This window comes from Onychomys torridus, chromosome 17, assembly GCF_903995425.1.
Source record: "Onychomys torridus chromosome 17, mOncTor1.1, whole genome shotgun sequence".
In the NCBI taxonomy this organism is placed as follows: domain Eukaryota; kingdom Metazoa; phylum Chordata; class Mammalia; order Rodentia; family Cricetidae; genus Onychomys; species Onychomys torridus.
In genome coordinates, this window is record NC_050459.1 from 38,530,591 (window position 1) to 38,548,792 (window position 18,202).

General features: G+C 42.2%; 1 protein-coding gene across 1 annotated transcript; it reads left to right on the forward strand.

Moving 5' to 3' along the window:
• Window positions 1–518: 518 nt before the first annotated feature.
• On the forward strand, window positions 519–16,547 carry Mtnr1a (melatonin receptor 1A). Its single transcript, XM_036209285.1, has 2 exons — window positions 519–813; window positions 15,440–16,547. The coding sequence occupies exons 1-2, from the start codon at window positions 621–623 to the stop codon at window positions 16,306–16,308; spliced, it is 1,062 nt and encodes a 353-aa protein (XP_036065178.1). The 5' UTR covers window positions 519–620; the 3' UTR covers window positions 16,309–16,547.
• The last annotated feature ends 1,655 nt before the right edge of the window (window positions 16,548–18,202 follow it).

Below are 18,202 nucleotides of genomic sequence, written 5' to 3' on the forward strand. Positions count from 1 at the left end.
TAATTACCCAAAACCTCCAGCACAGACATTACAAGGGTGCTTTGTCAGAGCGAAAAGGTGTCCTTTTAATTTCGTTATTATTTTCGTTTTGCACATCAGTAACTCTAAAGTTGACGAGTTAGAGTCTATTTCATTCCCACTATGCCGATAGGGAATCTAGGGCATCTAGTGGCTAAGTTATCTACTTCAGTCCTGGTTAGGGTTCAAGTGCGTGCGTTGTGGCAGTCCCGCATCCAAGGTCCAGATCCAAGGAGGGAACTGAGGCTCTTCTTGTAAAACCTTCCTGGTTGGCTCCACCTGTCTCGCCGAGTCTCGCCGCACGGGGGCGCAGTGTGCACGCGCTGCGGGACCTTGGAGTCCAGGTTGCCCGGCAGTGGACAGCAGGTGTCAGCAGGCGACAGCGGCCAAGTGCAGGGAGGGTGACCGTCCACGGGGAGGGGCTGGAGCGGGCTGCATCGCCCGCAAAGCAGCCTTAAGGATGCAAAGTAGGCGCGGGAGGGCTGTGCCAAGCCATAAAAAGTGGCGGGGAGGGCGGGAGCAGAGCTGGGCACTCACTCGAGGGCGCGGGGCGACAGGACGATGGCCGTGGCTGTGCTGCGGTGAGAGGCACCCAGGGGACCATGAAGGCCAATGGCAGCGCTCTGCTCAACGCCTCGCTGCAGGCACCAGGCGGCGGGGAGAGTGAGCAGCCACGGCCGTCGTGGCTGGCCTCCACACTGGCCTTCATCCTCATCTTCACCATCGTGGTGGACATCCTGGGCAACCTGCTGGTCATCCTGTCTGTGTATCGCAACAAGAAGCTCAGGAATGCAGGTAGGGACTCCGGGCACCTCTCCCAGCCCCAGTAACCCCCTGGTGGGACACTAAGAAAACTTCAGAAAGTCTGCTTCTGGGAAAGGGGACTTGGAATCATTTTTCTTCCTAGAGAATATGTGTTCCCTTCTCTTCACCCCGTCCCTCTAAGATGCCTTGTCAGACAGAGCTCATGCACGAGGCTTCAGTCCCTAGAGATGGAAAACTCTTAAATGATGTCTGTTCCCTTCAGGAGCAGCTCTCTTTACTCTAGCTTTCTGATTCTCTGGGTTCATTAGATAGGGTACCGGTTGAGTAAATTGCTCACGACACCTTTTCAAATTACATCAACGAACTCATCAATTGTTTGGATTTGCATATAAATCAGTTTTCCCAACTTGGCTAAAACAGAAGATGCATGAGCTGCCAAAATGACAACCACTGTTTCTGTTTTGTCGTTGGGTGTAGCTTTTTCAGCTTTAATAGCATCCAATCACAGGGTGGAGGGGATGGTCCTAAGAATGCCGGGACAGATCAAAATGACTTTTGCTCTTCAAGCCAACAAGCCTACATTTTAAAAATGGGTTTTATAGAGAGGGATGCATTTACATATAGTGTAGGATTAGACTTAATTCTGTGTTTGAGTTATAAATTAGGGTTCCCTCAAGCAATGAGGTGAACCAGTTACCCTGGGTCAGTCCTTTATGAGCTACTGCTTTTTTTTTTTTTTCACACTTTAAACGGTGTCAGGTGGCTTGGTTTTCTGTCCCTTGTTTGGAAGCAAACTTTTGGTAGAGAGGAAGCCATTCACTTCAATATTTGCCCAAAGTGGTATTTCTGTCCTAAAGCGGGTAGCTGGTGAAAAACGCAAACTCAAACAGAACATCTCTCCTCCTCTGCCCTAGCTTCTGCAACCCTTCAGGCTGTGCAAAGTGTAAGCATTAGTTTGAAGACATCTATTTGGCTTAGAAAAATGGCATGACTTCCTTTCACGAGCGAGTGGTTTAAACTAGAATTCTGTCTTCAGGATTCAATAGCTTTAGTGGCAGTGTTTGCCCAGCATTGGTAAAGTCTCATCTCCAGCATGCCAATGAATAACTAGCTGGGAGAGCACACTGCCTCCTATAACTAGGAGCCACTTTCTGCAGGCTGCACGTGGCTCTAAGCACCCACACAGAGAATTCTTTCGTCAGTGCAAGGGTGGGATGTCAGACTTACCCACTTTACAGAGAGTGATGCATGATGCTCAGTGACTTGCAGGCTCAGTGATGGAAAGGGCTCATACTTGGAGCTTTTGCCTGGAGCCCACCCGCTGTGTGTCACTGGTGTCTGTAACTTACATGTAGGAAATCTGAACCGCACAAGATCTTTCCTGTAAAGAATGTTCACGTTCCTCATGGCTTAGGCACAATACTTACAACTGTCCTACCACTTTGAACTTTATTGGCTAAGCAACTCCTGAGAGGAGAGTCTATATGCTACATTCCTAGCTTTGTACAGAAGACCTTAGGTGAGCTTTAATCCATAAAGCTTTAGAGCATCATGTTTTTATGATTGGGCTATTTGCTCGAATACACCACCATTGAGTTCAAACCATTTGAGGCTTAAAAAAATAGTGATTTGGATCAGAGCTAGAGATAGCTGATTCAAATCTGTTGTTAGATGCTTATTAAAAGTTTTATTGATGCCAGGTGTCATGGCACATAACAATGTGTGGAAGGCAGAGCCAAGTGGGTCTCTATGAGTTTCAGGCCAGCCTAAGTCTATATAGTGAGTTCCAGGCAAACTGGCATTATATATGAGACCCTGTCTCAAAGTGAATGTTTTAATGACTGCTCAGTTTGTGAATTTGTTCAATTTTTTCATTGGTTTTAAAAGTGGGAAGATGATAAATAGGCGGGAGAGATGGCTCAGTGGCTAACAGCGTGGGCTGCTCTTGCAGAGGACCCAGGTTCAGTTCCCAGCACTCACATATAAGCTCATATCCATCTGTATCTCTAATTCTAGGGGATCCTACACACTCTCCTCACCTCCATGGGCACAAGGCATGTATGTGGTGCACATACCCACATGGAGGCGAACACTAATACACATAAAATAAAAATACATAAATCTTTTCTAAAAAGGGAAATATAGAGAACAGAAAAAAAGAGATAAGAATGCTAAAGCACGTGAACTTTCCAATAATTCTTTCCTTTGGAAATCTGCTATAACTGCAGAATTATTTTTAACCTTTTCCTTTTCTCAAGAGACTAGCTTGGCCTTTGATATCTCTAGAAAGAAATCACCAATACTTAATTAGCTGAGGGGCCTGAGCGATCGCAACAGGTACCATTTTAAGCAACCAATCAGATGCTAAAGCTTGACTGACTATCTGTTCTTTTCCTGTCCAAGTTTTGCTAATGAGAAACGATACATCTTCAGTGGGTGTAACACAGTAGAAGGATTCTGGAAGTTGTGTTCTCACTGTATACATTACAACCCAAGAAATCATCTGTGATCCAACCTCACTTTCCACATTTGTTAGATACAGATAATGCCTAAACTTTAGTCCTACAATATGCTCTGTTGTAATTGTTACAAGTATCAAGTGAAATGATGCCCAGGAAAATACTTTGAGAAAGATGGAGAAATTAATGCAGGTAGACATTTGGACTTTATTGTTTGGGGTTTTTTTTTGGGGGGGGGGTTGCTAAAAAGCAGCATTGCAGGCTCTGGCGTGGTGCTTTTTTTTTTTTTTAATGTACATTATACTGAAGTAAAACTTTTCCTAAAACAATACAACAGCATCCCACCTGTTCAAAATTCAGTTATCTGGCAAGGAAAGCTGAAAGAATATAAACAAAGGATGAAAATTAACAAAATGGTAGGTTTCCATGCATAGATACTTGGGTTCTATAGAACTCAGAATCCTACAAAGTTGTCATGGTGGGGCCTGGGTGCCAATGATTGCAAGCAACAAATTAGGGGAACATAGTTGACACTGTTCTGTGGCCCCAGTGAGTCTTTGGAAGCCACCTACCCGGTCTACGTCTCTTGGAATTCAATGGGAATCTGACAGAGTGGTAACTGGGGGAGCAAGAAAGGATTCAAGAACAAGATAGACAATGGGGAATGAATTTCATGGCAGTGATAGGGTGAAAACACATACAGTTAGCTAGACATATCTCAGTAACATGTGTCCAGAGCTTCAACTAACTGAGGGTCAAAGACATTGGGCATGTGTGGTTTTTGTAACTTCTCCACAAATGGCACAGTGTAAGAAATGTTATATAGAATTTACAATTTGGCTTTGCTTTAATTTTCTGGGCTGGGTCTTGAATCCACGGCGATCCTCCCATAGTCATGGAGTAGCTGGGATGACAGGCATGTGTCATGGTATCCCCTCAATCAGCATCTGTTCTCTTCTAGATACCATAAATAATATGATTTAAAAGGCACAGGGAAATGTGCACGGTCTTTATGCAGATGTCATGTCATCTGATGTGAGGGGCCTGAGCATCTTTGGAGCTGGGTACCACGGGGTCCTTGGAACCAATCTACTGTGGTTATCAAGGTATAACTGTATAGCCATGTGTAGCGACTCATGAGTCAAATGCTCCTGTATGGGGACAGTGGTGTCATGTAATATAACGAAGACTGGAAGTTGCTAGAGTGAATGGCCCAGGGTCTGTACTCCAAGGTTTTCACTGTGTTTATAGATAGCACCTCTTCTGTGTGGAAGATCAGTTAGGCACTTGCCAGTTCTAAAGTCCTTTGATTTCCCCAAATATATCTTTGGTGAAGACAGCCAACTTATCATAAGTTAACAGGTTGCCATCTCATATATACCTCTCTTTTCTGGGGCCCCTTGATGACATCTGCTCTCCCTTTCAAGGAACATTTATGAGTTTAAAAACCCCTCATGTAGTTTTCCCTACTTGAGAGAGGATGAAGTAGCTGACCACAGAGAATCATTCAAGTTCTCTTCGGTGGGATGTTGTCTAGATGAGAAACTGTGGGTAAAGTTTGGCAGGATGGGTTGAGGGCTCTGGTGATGAGCCAAGTAAGGGGTGTGTACGAGGAACCAACTCTTCTAACTTAGCCAGCTTTGCTGGTTTTGGGTGGACCAAGGAGAAAAATTAGAATTGTCATGACTCCATCAAGATGTGTTCACTGGGGAGGAACAGCCATAGTCAGCAGCCAGCCTGGCCACTCAGTTTATAACAATGCTCAAGAAGAAAATAGAGTTGAAGTTCAAGTAGTGAGCACATGGCCCTCAGCTGTTTCCCAGGGATAGTGAAAATTAGAGCTTTACTTATGGGAAGAATTTGAAAAATAAAGAGCCGGGCGTTGCATGTATTTTAGGGTCTGAAGAGTGGCTTGTCACGTGGTTTACTAGCAATTTGAACACCAATGTTCTGTGATGAGTTTGAAAAGAACTCTAGACAAGAGAAAAAAATATGTACACCAGATAATTGGGAAAAAAAAGTCTCAAGAGAAATTTATTTTAAAATAGTAGGTATCTAGGACAATATTTTTACATCATCTTATGTTTTCAGGAATATTTTCCACAAAAATAAGTTTTACTTCTTGTATTTTCTCACTGTGAATGTTATGATGGACATCAATTATGAGAGAATCAGTATTATTAGTAAAATACAGCTTCTGGGATGAGCTGAAAGCAGCAGGCTGATCCAGGTTTTCAATATATCATTAATCTAAACTTGTGGTAAAACTTCTTTCTCTTGTTGTCTTGACCTAAAATTAACAAAAATTGATGGTCATTGTTGATTGATTATTTCTGCTTACGCTCAAATAATTTATTGTATCTGTATCCAACCAATGCCAACAATTATATGAATTGGTTTCCCAGACCAACAGTTCAGGAATTTAAAAAACTTTATAGATGGATTTGTGTTAGGAAAATTTCCAAGCTTGAGAAAAATTAAACCAGGTAATTGATAAAACTGTGTTTTTGGTTACACTTTTCACAGTATAGCGTATATGGTTTGGTTTCTGCTTATTTTCTTATGTAGAAAGTCTGACTTAACACTCCATAACTAAATGCATAGTGCAACCTGCAGTTTTCAAAGCACACTCCCACAGTTCATCTGTCGACATCACAGTCTCTCCAGGTAGATAAGAAAACTGGAACCCCAGTTTCATAGCCAAGGAAACAGCTCTTCTTATTCTAGAACAAAGACAACCCAGCATAGGGCAATGCAAGAAACCCAGGGATTAAAGTCAGAGGATCCAAGTTGAGTCTCAATACTTCCTTGGTGTGTAGTATGTCTGGGAGATGAGGTACTCAATTCCTCTGTCTAGTCAATGAGATTAAGACTATCATATCACGGCATACCCTAGGAAGATGAAGTTGGGGTCTGCCTCACAATCTACTTGCCCACAAGCCTGTCTGTCTACCTAGTCACCCATCTATTTCCCTGTTGTTTTGAACTTATATACAAATAATGGTGTTATTGTATTTCTATAATGCACTCAATGATTAGTTCTATTTAGTCTGCTTTTATATTGTTTTGATTTTTTTCTTTATTAAGAAATTTTTATTCACTTTGTGTACCAACCACAGTTCCCCCGTCTCATCCAGTCCTTGGTTACTTTGTCCCATGTTTTAGGCAGCTCATCAGCGCAGCAGTATCTTTCTCACTTCCTGGCAAACAGGAACAAAGGTGATTGTATGTCAGAAAAGGGCCATAGATAATATATCCTTAGGGTCCTGTAACCCAGTGACTTGCATTGTCTAGCCAAGCTTCAACTCCTAATGTTTCCACAGCCTCCCCAAATACTACCTGGAGACAAATGTTTATACCACATGAGCCTGTGGGGACTCCTCTTATCCAAACTCTGGCTCATATGAAGCCCGTGTTCCCTATTTGTTGTTTGTTGGGTGTCTTTCCATTCTTAAAGCCCTTTCCAGAGGGACATCCATCATCCTTCAACATGGAACAGGCCCTGCCTGCCCCAGTGCTCCCACAGACTCTGCCATGATAGTAACTCCCCTGTCGCAGGTTTTTATTTAATCAGTGGTTGATGCTGTAGTCACCTGTATGTGTTTTTTGCCCTTCCCTTAACACTGGGAACTCCTGGATGGGCATGAAGGGAATGGTAATGCTAGATAATAATGGAGGGTCTACAGGATTAAGAGTACGGATAAAGAAGATAATAAGGCAGAGATGTTTCACATGCAAATTCTTTGGTATTATAACTTATTGTATGTGTATTATAATCACTTCAAACTAAATGTGTGTGTGTGTGTGTGTGTGTGTGTGTGTGTGTGTATGTATGTCTCTGTGTGTGTCTGTGTCTGTGTGTGTCTGTGTAACCAAATATCCCAGAATGTGAGAGGCTGGACAGATAGCTCAGCAGTTATGAGCATGTACTGCTCTTGCAGAAGATTCAAATTCAATGCCAAGTACCCATGTTAGATGGTTCACAACCACCTGTAACCCCAGTTCCAGGAGAGTTGAATCCTTTGTCTGGACTACACAGGCACCTGTACTCAAGTGCCCAAACCTCCACAGACACACACACACACACACACACACACACACACACACACACACACACACATACAGAGAGAAAGAATGGAAGAAAATAAAATCTGATCAGATTCAGTACAATTCATTTTTTAAATTGTGGATTTACAGATCACTGTGCCACCTCCTAACTTGCTTGTTGAGTGGGGAAATGTATGCATTTCTTAGTATTTGTTTATGCAAATGAGACACGAGTCAAAAGGATATAGAGGTAAACCCTGACTGAAGACAAGCTGTACTGACTATTCCCCCTTTTCTAACTGTGTTCAGGCTGGCAGAGGAGACCTTGCCTTCTTCAACAGAAACACACATGCTCTAGGCCATTGAAGAGTCAATCAACCGGTAGTTCTCAAAGATACGCTGGCGTGGACTGTTCAGTTCACTTACTTTGCTCTGGAAAGTCAGTTCTTGATTGGTACCTGTATTTTTCTCACCTCCCAGTTAGGTTGGCCAAACAAGTTGACTACAGTGGAGGTATGGTATCTTAGAAACTTTCAGTGAAATTTAATAGCATTGCAGACAAGAGAAGCTTTTAGGGTTTTGTTGATCCCCCCCCCCCCCCGCCCCGTTGAGATACTCAAACACTTATTTTTCCAGAGAGCTTCACATTTATGACAAGCACATTGAGAGTTTAGTCTTGGAGATGGGACAGGAGAGAGTACTGACTATTATCCAGATTATTGCAACTAATTTGAGTTGTCAATGCATACAACTGGAAAGGATACTTACCTGCCTTGAGATTGAGCTGCCTGTGTGTTGACTGAATTGAATATTCATTTGGAGAAATACTCATTGTATTCCTACAGTGTAAGGTAGAATATGATTGACCCTTAAATTTTTGATGATGTGTCAGAGTGAAAGTCTCTGTAAAGCATGGCATCTAGAGGATGAAGAGATAGCTCAGTGGGTAAGGGCATTTACTGTGCACTCATGAGGACATGAGCTCAAATCCCCAGCAACTGACAACACCAGGATCTGAATCTAGGGGAAACCCTTCTTTAAACTTGGGATGCACACTGCCGCTAGTCTCTGAGAAGATACTATTCTAAAGTAATCAGACTTTTTCAGTCCAGGAATGTCAGATACTGCCCCTGGGATTTGATGTACACACAAAAGAAAAAAGTAAGTTGGCTTTTATGTTCCCTTGCACAGTTCAAAGAATATCCCTTAATCCCCCTCCGCATCTCTGCTTTCTCTTGTCACACCACTGACATTCATCCACATGGAATCAGCTACTAGACACACTAGCTTTCAAACAGATCTTTCGGTAAACCTGGCCTCTTGAATCTGAATCTATGAATTTGCCGAAGTTCAGATGTTCATCAAAAGAAAATCTGTGTGAGCAGTCATCAGTGTGTCTGTGGTCTTGCTTTCTTCACAGTTCAGATCCAGGCTGAAAGAGGAAGTAAATAGGAATTGGCCCACTGATAAAAAACAAAAGAACAGTACCTTGGTAGATAAACACAGGAGAGCCACTGATTTCTACTGCGTGGGTGTCACTTAGAGACTCAGAGTACAGTACTCTATCCAGAAAACCATTCTTGAGCAACCTCTGTGTACTAAGTTCTGTGCTCATAGGAACCTCAGGCAGGGCCCTGGATCTCACTGTTTTGGAGGGTCATAGCTTCTGTGTGAATGTGTGTGGTTATATATTGCTTTGTTGCAGGGAGCGTACCTGGCCACTCCAAATGAGGATAAAAGGATTAAAGAGCAATATCAAGAACATTTAGAATTAATCTTTCTCCCTACTAAGCTTGATTAGTTTATGGGCGAGACTAAAGTCAGTAGTTTCTCATTTTTCTACCAAGAAGCCGGTGGCCTCCTTAGAAAACCACTCCAGGTCATTATTTCCTAGGAAGGAAATTCAAGTCAGAATTGGCTCTCATGGTCAAGCTGGGGCTTGACAGGAGGAACTCTAAGCCAGCAAGGAGATCAGAATTAGGCAAAGGAGAGTGAGCAAGGATGGGAATTCGGGTAGAGCTGGGCTTAGCTTAGTCTACAACTAGGAACCTCTGGGCATAAATCCATCCACAGCATTGCCATTGCTGCAGACCAGGCTTTCTGTCTCCCTGTATCAGCCACTGGTCGCTGAGGGCAGTCATCGGAGAACCAAACCGCTGTGAGCCTACAGGGAGTGTGTGGTCCTCAGACATTTCAGAGAGAAACAGGGCTTCTGGGCAAAGGGGATCTGAGACCGGCATTCACAACAACCCGGGTAAGGCCGATAAAGAAAGGAGAGTGAGCAGATGTGAAGACCAGGATGGAGGGCTGGGGTTTCTGCTACCGACTTTCTGAAGAGAGCACTCAGGCAGAAATCTGTTCTCTTCAAATTATAACAATGGCCAGATAGTCAGTGGGAAAGGGTTAATGTAGCAAGTTTATGGACCAAAGCCTAAAGTCAAGGGGCCTGACTCTGCAGTATCAGAGTAATGACTTCTCAAAGTGATGCAGAAGGACATATCCAAAGGCACGCCAGACTCAGGCTTGCACATGACAGATTTCTTTGAAGCAACAGAGACGAATGAGCCATAAGAATCTGGTCTACAACAGGACTCTTGAGGTCCCATGGAGCTGACTTCATGGACGAACTACTTCACTGTCTAATAAACCACTTCAAACTCCCGAGCGTGAAAAGTACAGTGCAGACCTCATTTTCATCTTTTGTGTCATGTAAAAAATTCTTTTGTGAGTGATGCTAACCCATAGCTGTATGGGGAAGGGAATTCTGGGAACATGTGGCTCAGCATAGCACTAAAATAGTAGTCCCCCGCCATGGCACCTTGACAAGTAGGCATTTATTTTAGTCAAAGGATAACTTCCTAATAAAGGAGTCACCAAAAGGATGCCTCTGTCGGACAAAACGGGACGGACCACTCTTCAGAAAATTGGAACATACCGACCCTCTTTCCCTAAGACAGCCAAATCTTTATCCATCTTTACATGACTTTTATTATTTTTCTAATTGAATCACAGTCCCCATTTATACTCTATAGTTTAGTTACTGGAATACAGGCTTCACTGCTACCACAAATTGGATGGCAGGCCAAAAGCAAAAGGAAAGAGAAACCAATAGTTAATAGGGTCACAACCGAACCATGGTGAACAAGAAATATTCATAATTACTTCAGTGTTCATCTCTGCAGTTGGTCACATGATCTTTATGAATATTTTAAATACTTTCCTTTCTCCACTTTCTTTTCCCTCCACACATCACGGTTCCTTGCCTGCTCAGGTGGCTCATACATTCATTTCTAAATCTCTAGGACATTGACATGCCTGCCTGATTCGGGTTATTTTATTTCCCCATTGGCTTTATTCACAGGATACGGGAGTACTGAAACTTCCTACCATTTCTTGCCTTTAAGACACATATTTTCTGGGTCTTGTGTGTAATGATAATCTGTCTTCCTCCTTGATAATCAAGACAGATTACAGGGATAGGCCCCTCCCATTGATTCACTGAAATAAGGAGCTCAAAGTATATAAATGTCAGCCTCAACTTTCACTTTAATGAAACCATGGGCTCCCGAGCTGGTGAAAGAGATTTTTCTTCTTTGGAACTAAGCTTTTAGGCTCTCAAGGCTGCCCAGGCCTTCAATATTGAGGTGTGATATTCTGGTCTATATAGGTGTTGGGCCAGACTGATATCTTAGGACACATGTGGCCCATGGGCTGCAGGTTGGCAGGATGGACATGCCTGCAAGATCAAAGGAACCTAAAGTTGTAAGGGCAGAGGCCAGGAAGCAAATGGTTTGGTAAGGAGTCACTAGTGTGATTGTCAGAGGAAAAGCTAAAACATCCGCCGTTGATTCTGTGACCAGTGAATCTTTGGTATGAGCTTAATAATACTATAGACTAATCATAGATTTGACTAATATCCCACCCTGGGGTATCCCATCCACAGGTGACCCAGTTAGCTTTTTAAATGAACCTTCAAAACCAATATTCTAAAGTAGGACATATAACAAACCCAGTGAATTCCAACAGCATGCCCCCATTACTGTACAATGAATTCCTTAGTTAGAAGCATGCTTTTAGAAATTCCATCATGGTGGACACAGCATCCTGTAAGAGAATGCCAGTGTCTAGAATTCACTTTTATTCAAGTCAGAACAAAGTGTAGTTAGAGTTTTCCTGCCTGGCCCACAGTCAGGACAAATCTCTCTTACCCACCAGTCCCACAGTCGCTCAGACCCAACCAAGTAAGCACACAGAGACTTATATTGTTTACAAACTGTATGGCCGTGGCAGGCTTCTTGTTATCTATTTCTTCTATCTTAAATTAACCCATTTCTATTAATCTATAAGTTACCATGTGGCTTGTGGCTTATCAGCACCTTACATCTCGCTTGTCATGGCAGAGGCTGGCAGTGTCTCCCCTCTGCCTTCCACTTCCCTGAATTCTCTTCTCTGTTTGTCCCACCTATACTTCCTGCTTGGCTACTGGCCAATCAGTGTTTTATTTTAACCAATCAGAGCAACACATTTGACATACTTGAACATCCCTCAGCAACAAAGTTTCCCATATGTCTGTACTCTCAGGAAGAAGACCAGAGACAGAGCTCACCAAGGTGGGGGAATGAGGGATATTGGGTTCGGCTAGACAGATTTTGCCCTCTCCAAAGGCAGATATTTGCGTGCTTCTTTGTAAACCTGGTTTTCCTTGGTTTCTAGACTCCGCTCCCAGAGTGTGTGGTTTCCTCATGTTTGTATCTCAAACAGCACCACAGGGACTTTTCCTGGGTTTCATCATGTAAATTACATGGTTACCTCCAGACATTTGACACGAAGTAAAAAAAAAAAAAAAAATGAATGTTTCTTTAACTGCAATTAAGGAAAGAAGATAAAAGCAGTTATGACGTAAGAAATGTGCTGAAAGTTTTCAGAAAAAAAGAATTGTTAGAAAAGCAAATTCTTTGTGTGCCTGTTTGTGGTGCATGTATATATGTGTTTGTGTGTGTTACAATTGTATATGCATAAGCATGCATGTGTGTACATGTATGTATAAATGTACAGTACATGCCTGTGCATGTGTGTATAGGCCACAATTAGACATTGGATATCTGTATCAGTTACTCTCCATCTTTGTTTTTGGGTCACAATCTCCCAGTGAACCCAGAGCTCACCAACTTGCCTAGAATGGTTCGCTAATAATTCTGGGACTCTGTATCTCCACCTCTCCAGCATCAGGACTGTGGGTGTATATAGCCATGCCTGACATTTTACAGGGGTGAAGAGGTATTAACTCAAGTCTTCAAGTGCCCCTGCCCCATCCCCCCAGATTCTTTAAAAGTCAGTTCTTGAAAAAACTGGTGATGAGTCCAAACTAAAAGTTCAATGGTAAATTATTTTTCCCCACAGATAATTTTAATGACAAGTAAAATAGTTAAATTCTTGAGTCAGCCCATTTTAGCTTGAAACATTTAGTAGTTTAAAATGATGTTTAATGTACGAAACCCAGCTACACACTGACCTAACATCAAAACAGTACGTTTAAACCCAGAATGGCACATGGTAAAACGGCTTAGTGTAGACTTAGTTTTAAAGAGCTTAAAATTCAAACCACAGACATCATAGTTGAGTGTGTGTGTGTGTGTGTGTGTGTGTGTGTGTGTGTGTGTGTGTGTGTTCTTATGTGTGTGGTATATGTGGCTTTGATCCTTCATGTCTTTTACAGCAATTATGCTTTATTAGTATTCAATTAACTACATTAATTAATTCATTAGTTTAATTTTCTTTGGATTAATCTCATTTTATAAATGTTTGGGGAAAAATTAAGCCAGAGAGTCTATATAGATGTGTTTATAAGGTGGCTTTGTTCTCTTCTGCTGTAATGTTTGCATGTGTTATATTTAGGGGATTTGGGGAGGGAGGGTTCTCTCTCTCTCTCTCTCTCTCTCTCTCTCTTTCCCTCCTTTCCTTCCTCCCTCCCTCTTTCCTTCCTTCCTTCCTTCCTTTCACTTAAGAACACAACTAGGTAATAGTACTACATCATTTGGTCATAATTATTGACATTTTAAGGCCATGTATTCTTCTGGGGAGTTGGAGGTAGGTATGTGTGTTGATATGTGCATGTACTGAGGGAGTGCATGTGTGTGTATGCTTGTGGAGGTAAAAGGTTGATGTTGAGCATCTTCTTCCAATGTTTTCCTCCTTAGTTTTTGTAACAAGGTTTCTTCTGGTCCTGGCACTCATCTATTGTCTAAAGTGAGTGGTCAGTGAGCTCTGGGACCCAACTACCTCTGTCTTCTCATCACTGTGATTACAGTTGTGTGTGTGCTACCATGCCTTGCTTTTTACATGGGTGCCGGGGATCCAAAGTTTGGTCCTTATGCTTGTGTGTCAAACATTTTTACCCACTGGGACATTTCCCTAGCCCCTGAGGTCATGTACCCCATTCTCAACTCTGTGTCATTCCACATATGTTACCATTCCATCCCTTTCTATAGATAGATAGCAAACTTGCTCTTGATTCTGTTAGTTTTGTCTTCCTGTCTGTTCTTACTCAGTCCCCCAGAACCCTTTATATGCATTTGCTAAGTTCTTATTGAATGCAATGTATTAGAACCTATTCCAAATTAAATGCGATATAAATAAAATATTTTTGGCATCTTCAAAGGGGAAACTGCTTATCTCTGGTTGGGCAAATAAGAAAAGGATGTGGGTATAGCCATTTAGGATGGGCTTAAAAAAATAACAAAATTTTCAAAACTGGATTGAGGAGCAATTCAAAAGAGAAGGGATGTTAAGAAATCAAGCTTTTTTTTTTTTTAAAGCCACAAAAAATAAAAGATTATATTGGTTAAACATCTCATAAAATTTAGCTAGATAAGTCCTTTTTCTATACACTGAAAATGTGTTCAGTTATCAAATTAGTAGATTGCCACTGATTTAGAATATGTGGGGTTTAATGTTCTAATCTGCTTATTCATAAATACAAGAGAATGCCTTCCTTTCCTTTTGGTTTGAGGAAGGGAGTTGCAGAACATTACCAATTTTCATATGAGTTGGAGACAGTGCATGGTGCTTGGCATAAATTGCCTCATCTGAGGCTCATTGACATTAGGAAGGAGACACTTTCAAATATCATAAGAGAAGGAATGGAATGTTGACAAAGTGAAGTCACATAGTTCAGTTCCACAGCTAGTCAGAGATGCCACCATCTTCAAATCCAGACACTGATGGTGGAGCCCTTTTCTCTCAGGACAAAGATATATAGCCCCCAACACCAGAAGCTAGAGACCCTTTTAAAGCTTTGGAAGAACCAGAGAGATCAGAGATCTGGAATTCAAGGAATCCATGGCTTACTTGAGAAGTAAGGTGATGTCAGACTTCGCAGGTGAGAACCCCCAACAGAAGATGGCATGAACGTGTTATATCTTGAGACTGGTCACAAGAAGAGAATACAGTCTGAAATTCCATACTTTGGGAAATGGAATGTTCTGGATATACAGACATTCAGAAAGTGGACATGACTCAACAAGGGCCACGTTGAAGCTTACTGGTGGCATTTATTTCATTTATCACGTAGCGGTCATGCCACATGGTTTCAGGTCATCCAAGTTTCGGAAAGAGCTTGTCCCATCTCCCCCACCCCTCCCTGGCCCCTGTCTATCTGTCTCTTCCTCCTTCCTCCCTTCTTCCTTCCTTTCTTTAGCAATATGGAAGTATATGTACTGTGGGAGCATATATATTTGCATGTCTCTATGCATGTATGCATGTGGAAGTTCATGGGTGTGAGGCTGGTGGTTGAAACTGATGTCTTCTTCAGTTCTTCTACAACTTCTTCTTTTTTTTTCTTTTCTTTTCTTTCTTTCTTTCTTTCTTTTTTTTTTGAGGCAGGCTCTCTCAATCAAACCCAGAACTTGCCACTGTTACTAATCTGGCTGGTCAGCTTGCTCTGGTGATCCCATGTCCCCTGCTCCCTTTGCATGGGAGGTAGCCTAACCCACAGGGCTTTTAGAAGTACTGAGAATCCAAAATCCAGTCCTCAAGCTTGCACAGCAAGTTATACTGGCTATCTTTCCATCCCCCTCCTTTAATGTATGTTTAAAGATGCAGTGCATGTAATACTGGTGTTAACCTGTGTTTTACACCTCTTTCCCTCTTAGGAAATATGTTTGTGGTGAGCTTAGCTGTTGCGGACCTCGTGGTGGCTATTTACCCATATCCCTTGGTGCTGACATCCATATTTAACAATGGCTGGAATCTGGGGTATCTGCACTGTCAAATCAGTGCATTTCTGATGGGTTTGAGTGTCATCGGCTCGATATTCAACATCACCGGGATCGCCATTAACCGCTACTGTTACATTTGCCACAGTCTCAAGTACGACAAACTCTACAGTAACAAGAACTCCCTCTGCTACGTGTTCCTGATATGGGTGCTGACACTTGTAGCCATCATGCCCAACCTGCAAACCGGAACTCTCCAGTATGATCCCCGGATCTACTCCTGTACCTTCACCCAGTCTGTCAGCTCGGTGTACACGATAGCGGTGGTAGTTTTCCATTTCATCGTGCCTATGATTATTGTTATCTTCTGCTACTTACGGATCTGGATCCTGGTTCTTCAGGTCAGAAGGAGGGTGAAACCTGACAACAAGCCCAAACTGAAGCCACAGGACTTCAGGAACTTTGTCACCATGTTCGTAGTTTTCGTACTTTTTGCCATTTGCTGGGCCCCACTCAACTTCATAGGGCTCATTGTGGCCTCAGACCCTGCCACCATGGTCCCCAGAATCCCAGAGTGGCTGTTTGTGGCTAGTTACTACATGGCATATTTCAACAGCTGCCTCAATGCGATTATATACGGACTACTGAACCAGAATTTCAGAAAGGAATACAAAAGAATTATTGTCTCCTTGTGCACAGGCAAGATGTTCTTTGTGGACAGCTCAAACGATGCAGCAGATAAGATTAAATGTAAGCCTGCTCCCCTAATAGCCAAGAACAATTTAATAAAAGTGGACTCTGTTTAAAAAGCCAGTGGTGCTAACAAATTACCCGCAGTGGGTGGGGTCTTGCTGCTTTCTGCGTTTGCTTTCTCTTGTCTGGAAATGAGCATAGTCCAACTTGAAGCTCTTTAGGGTTGCCTCTGCGTTGCCAGAACTGAGACTCTGTCTGCTTTATAATCAGATCTCTAGTTCTGTCTGTTAAGGGTAATACTGAACATGTACAGCCTCTTGTTGTATGAACCACATGTATCAGTGGAGGAGGTTGAAGCACAGTGCGAAAAGAATTCAAGACAAGAGAGACTGTGGGAACCTTTCTTTTATTGGAAACATGTGACATGAATGCACTACAGGCGTCCCTCCTTCCCTGTGGTTGAACTGATATATTCACAAAATCTTCACTTGGGTTGAATATGGACACATTTCTTTTTCATGTTGTCATCCCCTAAACAAGACAGTATAACCTTTACAGTGTACTGGGCGTTACATGTAACCCAGCAATGATTTAAAGTATTGTATGTGTAAGGGACACGGGTCAGTTATATACAAATACTGCCTCCGTTTTATCTAAGTTATCTGAGCGTCTTCAGGTGTTCATATGCTTGGTGTTGGGGATACCGGAAGTAGTCACAATAGGACAACGATCAGTTCTTTCTCCTCACATCTTCAGAAAGATCCCCAGCAGGGAAAGGGTTAGTTTGTTTTATTTGTAAATGAGCGAGCGGAACACAAAGAGAAAGTGAGATGGAAGACTCTTATTAAAGAGTGAAAAGCTGAAAATGAATCTACAAGTGAGTTCATGGCAATAGCAATCACTATAGTCACAAGCACACATGATTCGGCTGGCAGTTTCACAAAACTGGGCACCTCTATCTATAATCCAAATATTGTCCACCCTGTACCATGCCGCAGGGGCCAACGGACCAAGAACTGCTCTTCCACAAAGTTTTATTCAGATGTCATTTATTGTGATGTTTGAAGGCACTAGCTAAGTACAAAGCTTTGTTCAACTTTATTAGGCATTTCACCTAGGGTTTTGTCACCACTTTGGATTTCTGTTGATTGACTGGATTATCTACATAGTTCCCTGAAAAATGAAGGGGTCTGGAGAACTTGGGCACAGTACAGCAAGTGTTCTAGATTGGTGATCTGATTGCGTAAGTAAGTAACTGAAACCAAATAGCTCTTGCTTGACAGAAAGCGCAGACCCAAGACTCTTCAGTAGTTCACTCCCGTAGTTGTTTGTCTTAGAGTGAAAACCGAAGAAAAACAAACCACATTTGACGGAGCTCTGGTGGTATAAGTGCTGCCTCTTTTTTTTTATCCTAGATGTATGCTAGGAACTACTGTGCTGTTACAGACAGTGCTTTGCTACAAACTATAGGTATGTTTTCCTTCATTTTAAAGACCTATAACAAAACTGTTACATAAAGTGTAAGTTGATGGCTGTGAACACACACAGACACACACACATACACACTCATATGCAGGGAATAAATTATATTTCATTAAATTTGCTGCTATCTGTATATCTACATAGAATTTCTTTGGGAAATTATAGTGTAAGACTCCTCTGATGAGTCTTTTCCTCAGGCATGTTTAAGAATTAATCTAATTATGTTGGAGGAAGTTGTTGTTGGGGGTATACACACCCACGATCTTTTAAAGACCTTTTACAGATTATTTTGAATTATGCGAATGTGTGTGTTCTGTGTGCATGTGTGTGCACATGAGCGCAGGTGCCCTCAAAAGGACAGAGACACTGGATCCCATTGAAACAGAAGATGTGGTTGAAAGGCATGTGGACTGGTGCTGGAAACCAAACAAGACTTCACTGCAAGAAAAGTGCATGCTCTTCACTGCCAAGCCATATCTCCAGCAGCTATAAGCATAAGTTTTAGTTTCAAAATGTTACCTAATT

What these genes read in the sequence shown, in the direction of transcription:
- Mtnr1a (XM_036209285.1), top strand. Translation starts at nt 621, where the DNA reads ATGAAGGCCAATGGCAGCGCTCTGCTCAACGCCTCGCTGCAGGCACCA. An exon ending in CAAGAAGCTCAGGAATGCAG is followed by an intron (nt 814 to 15,439) that starts GTAGGGACTCCG and finishes TTTCCCTCTTAG; the next exon opens with GAAATATGTTTGTGGTGAGC.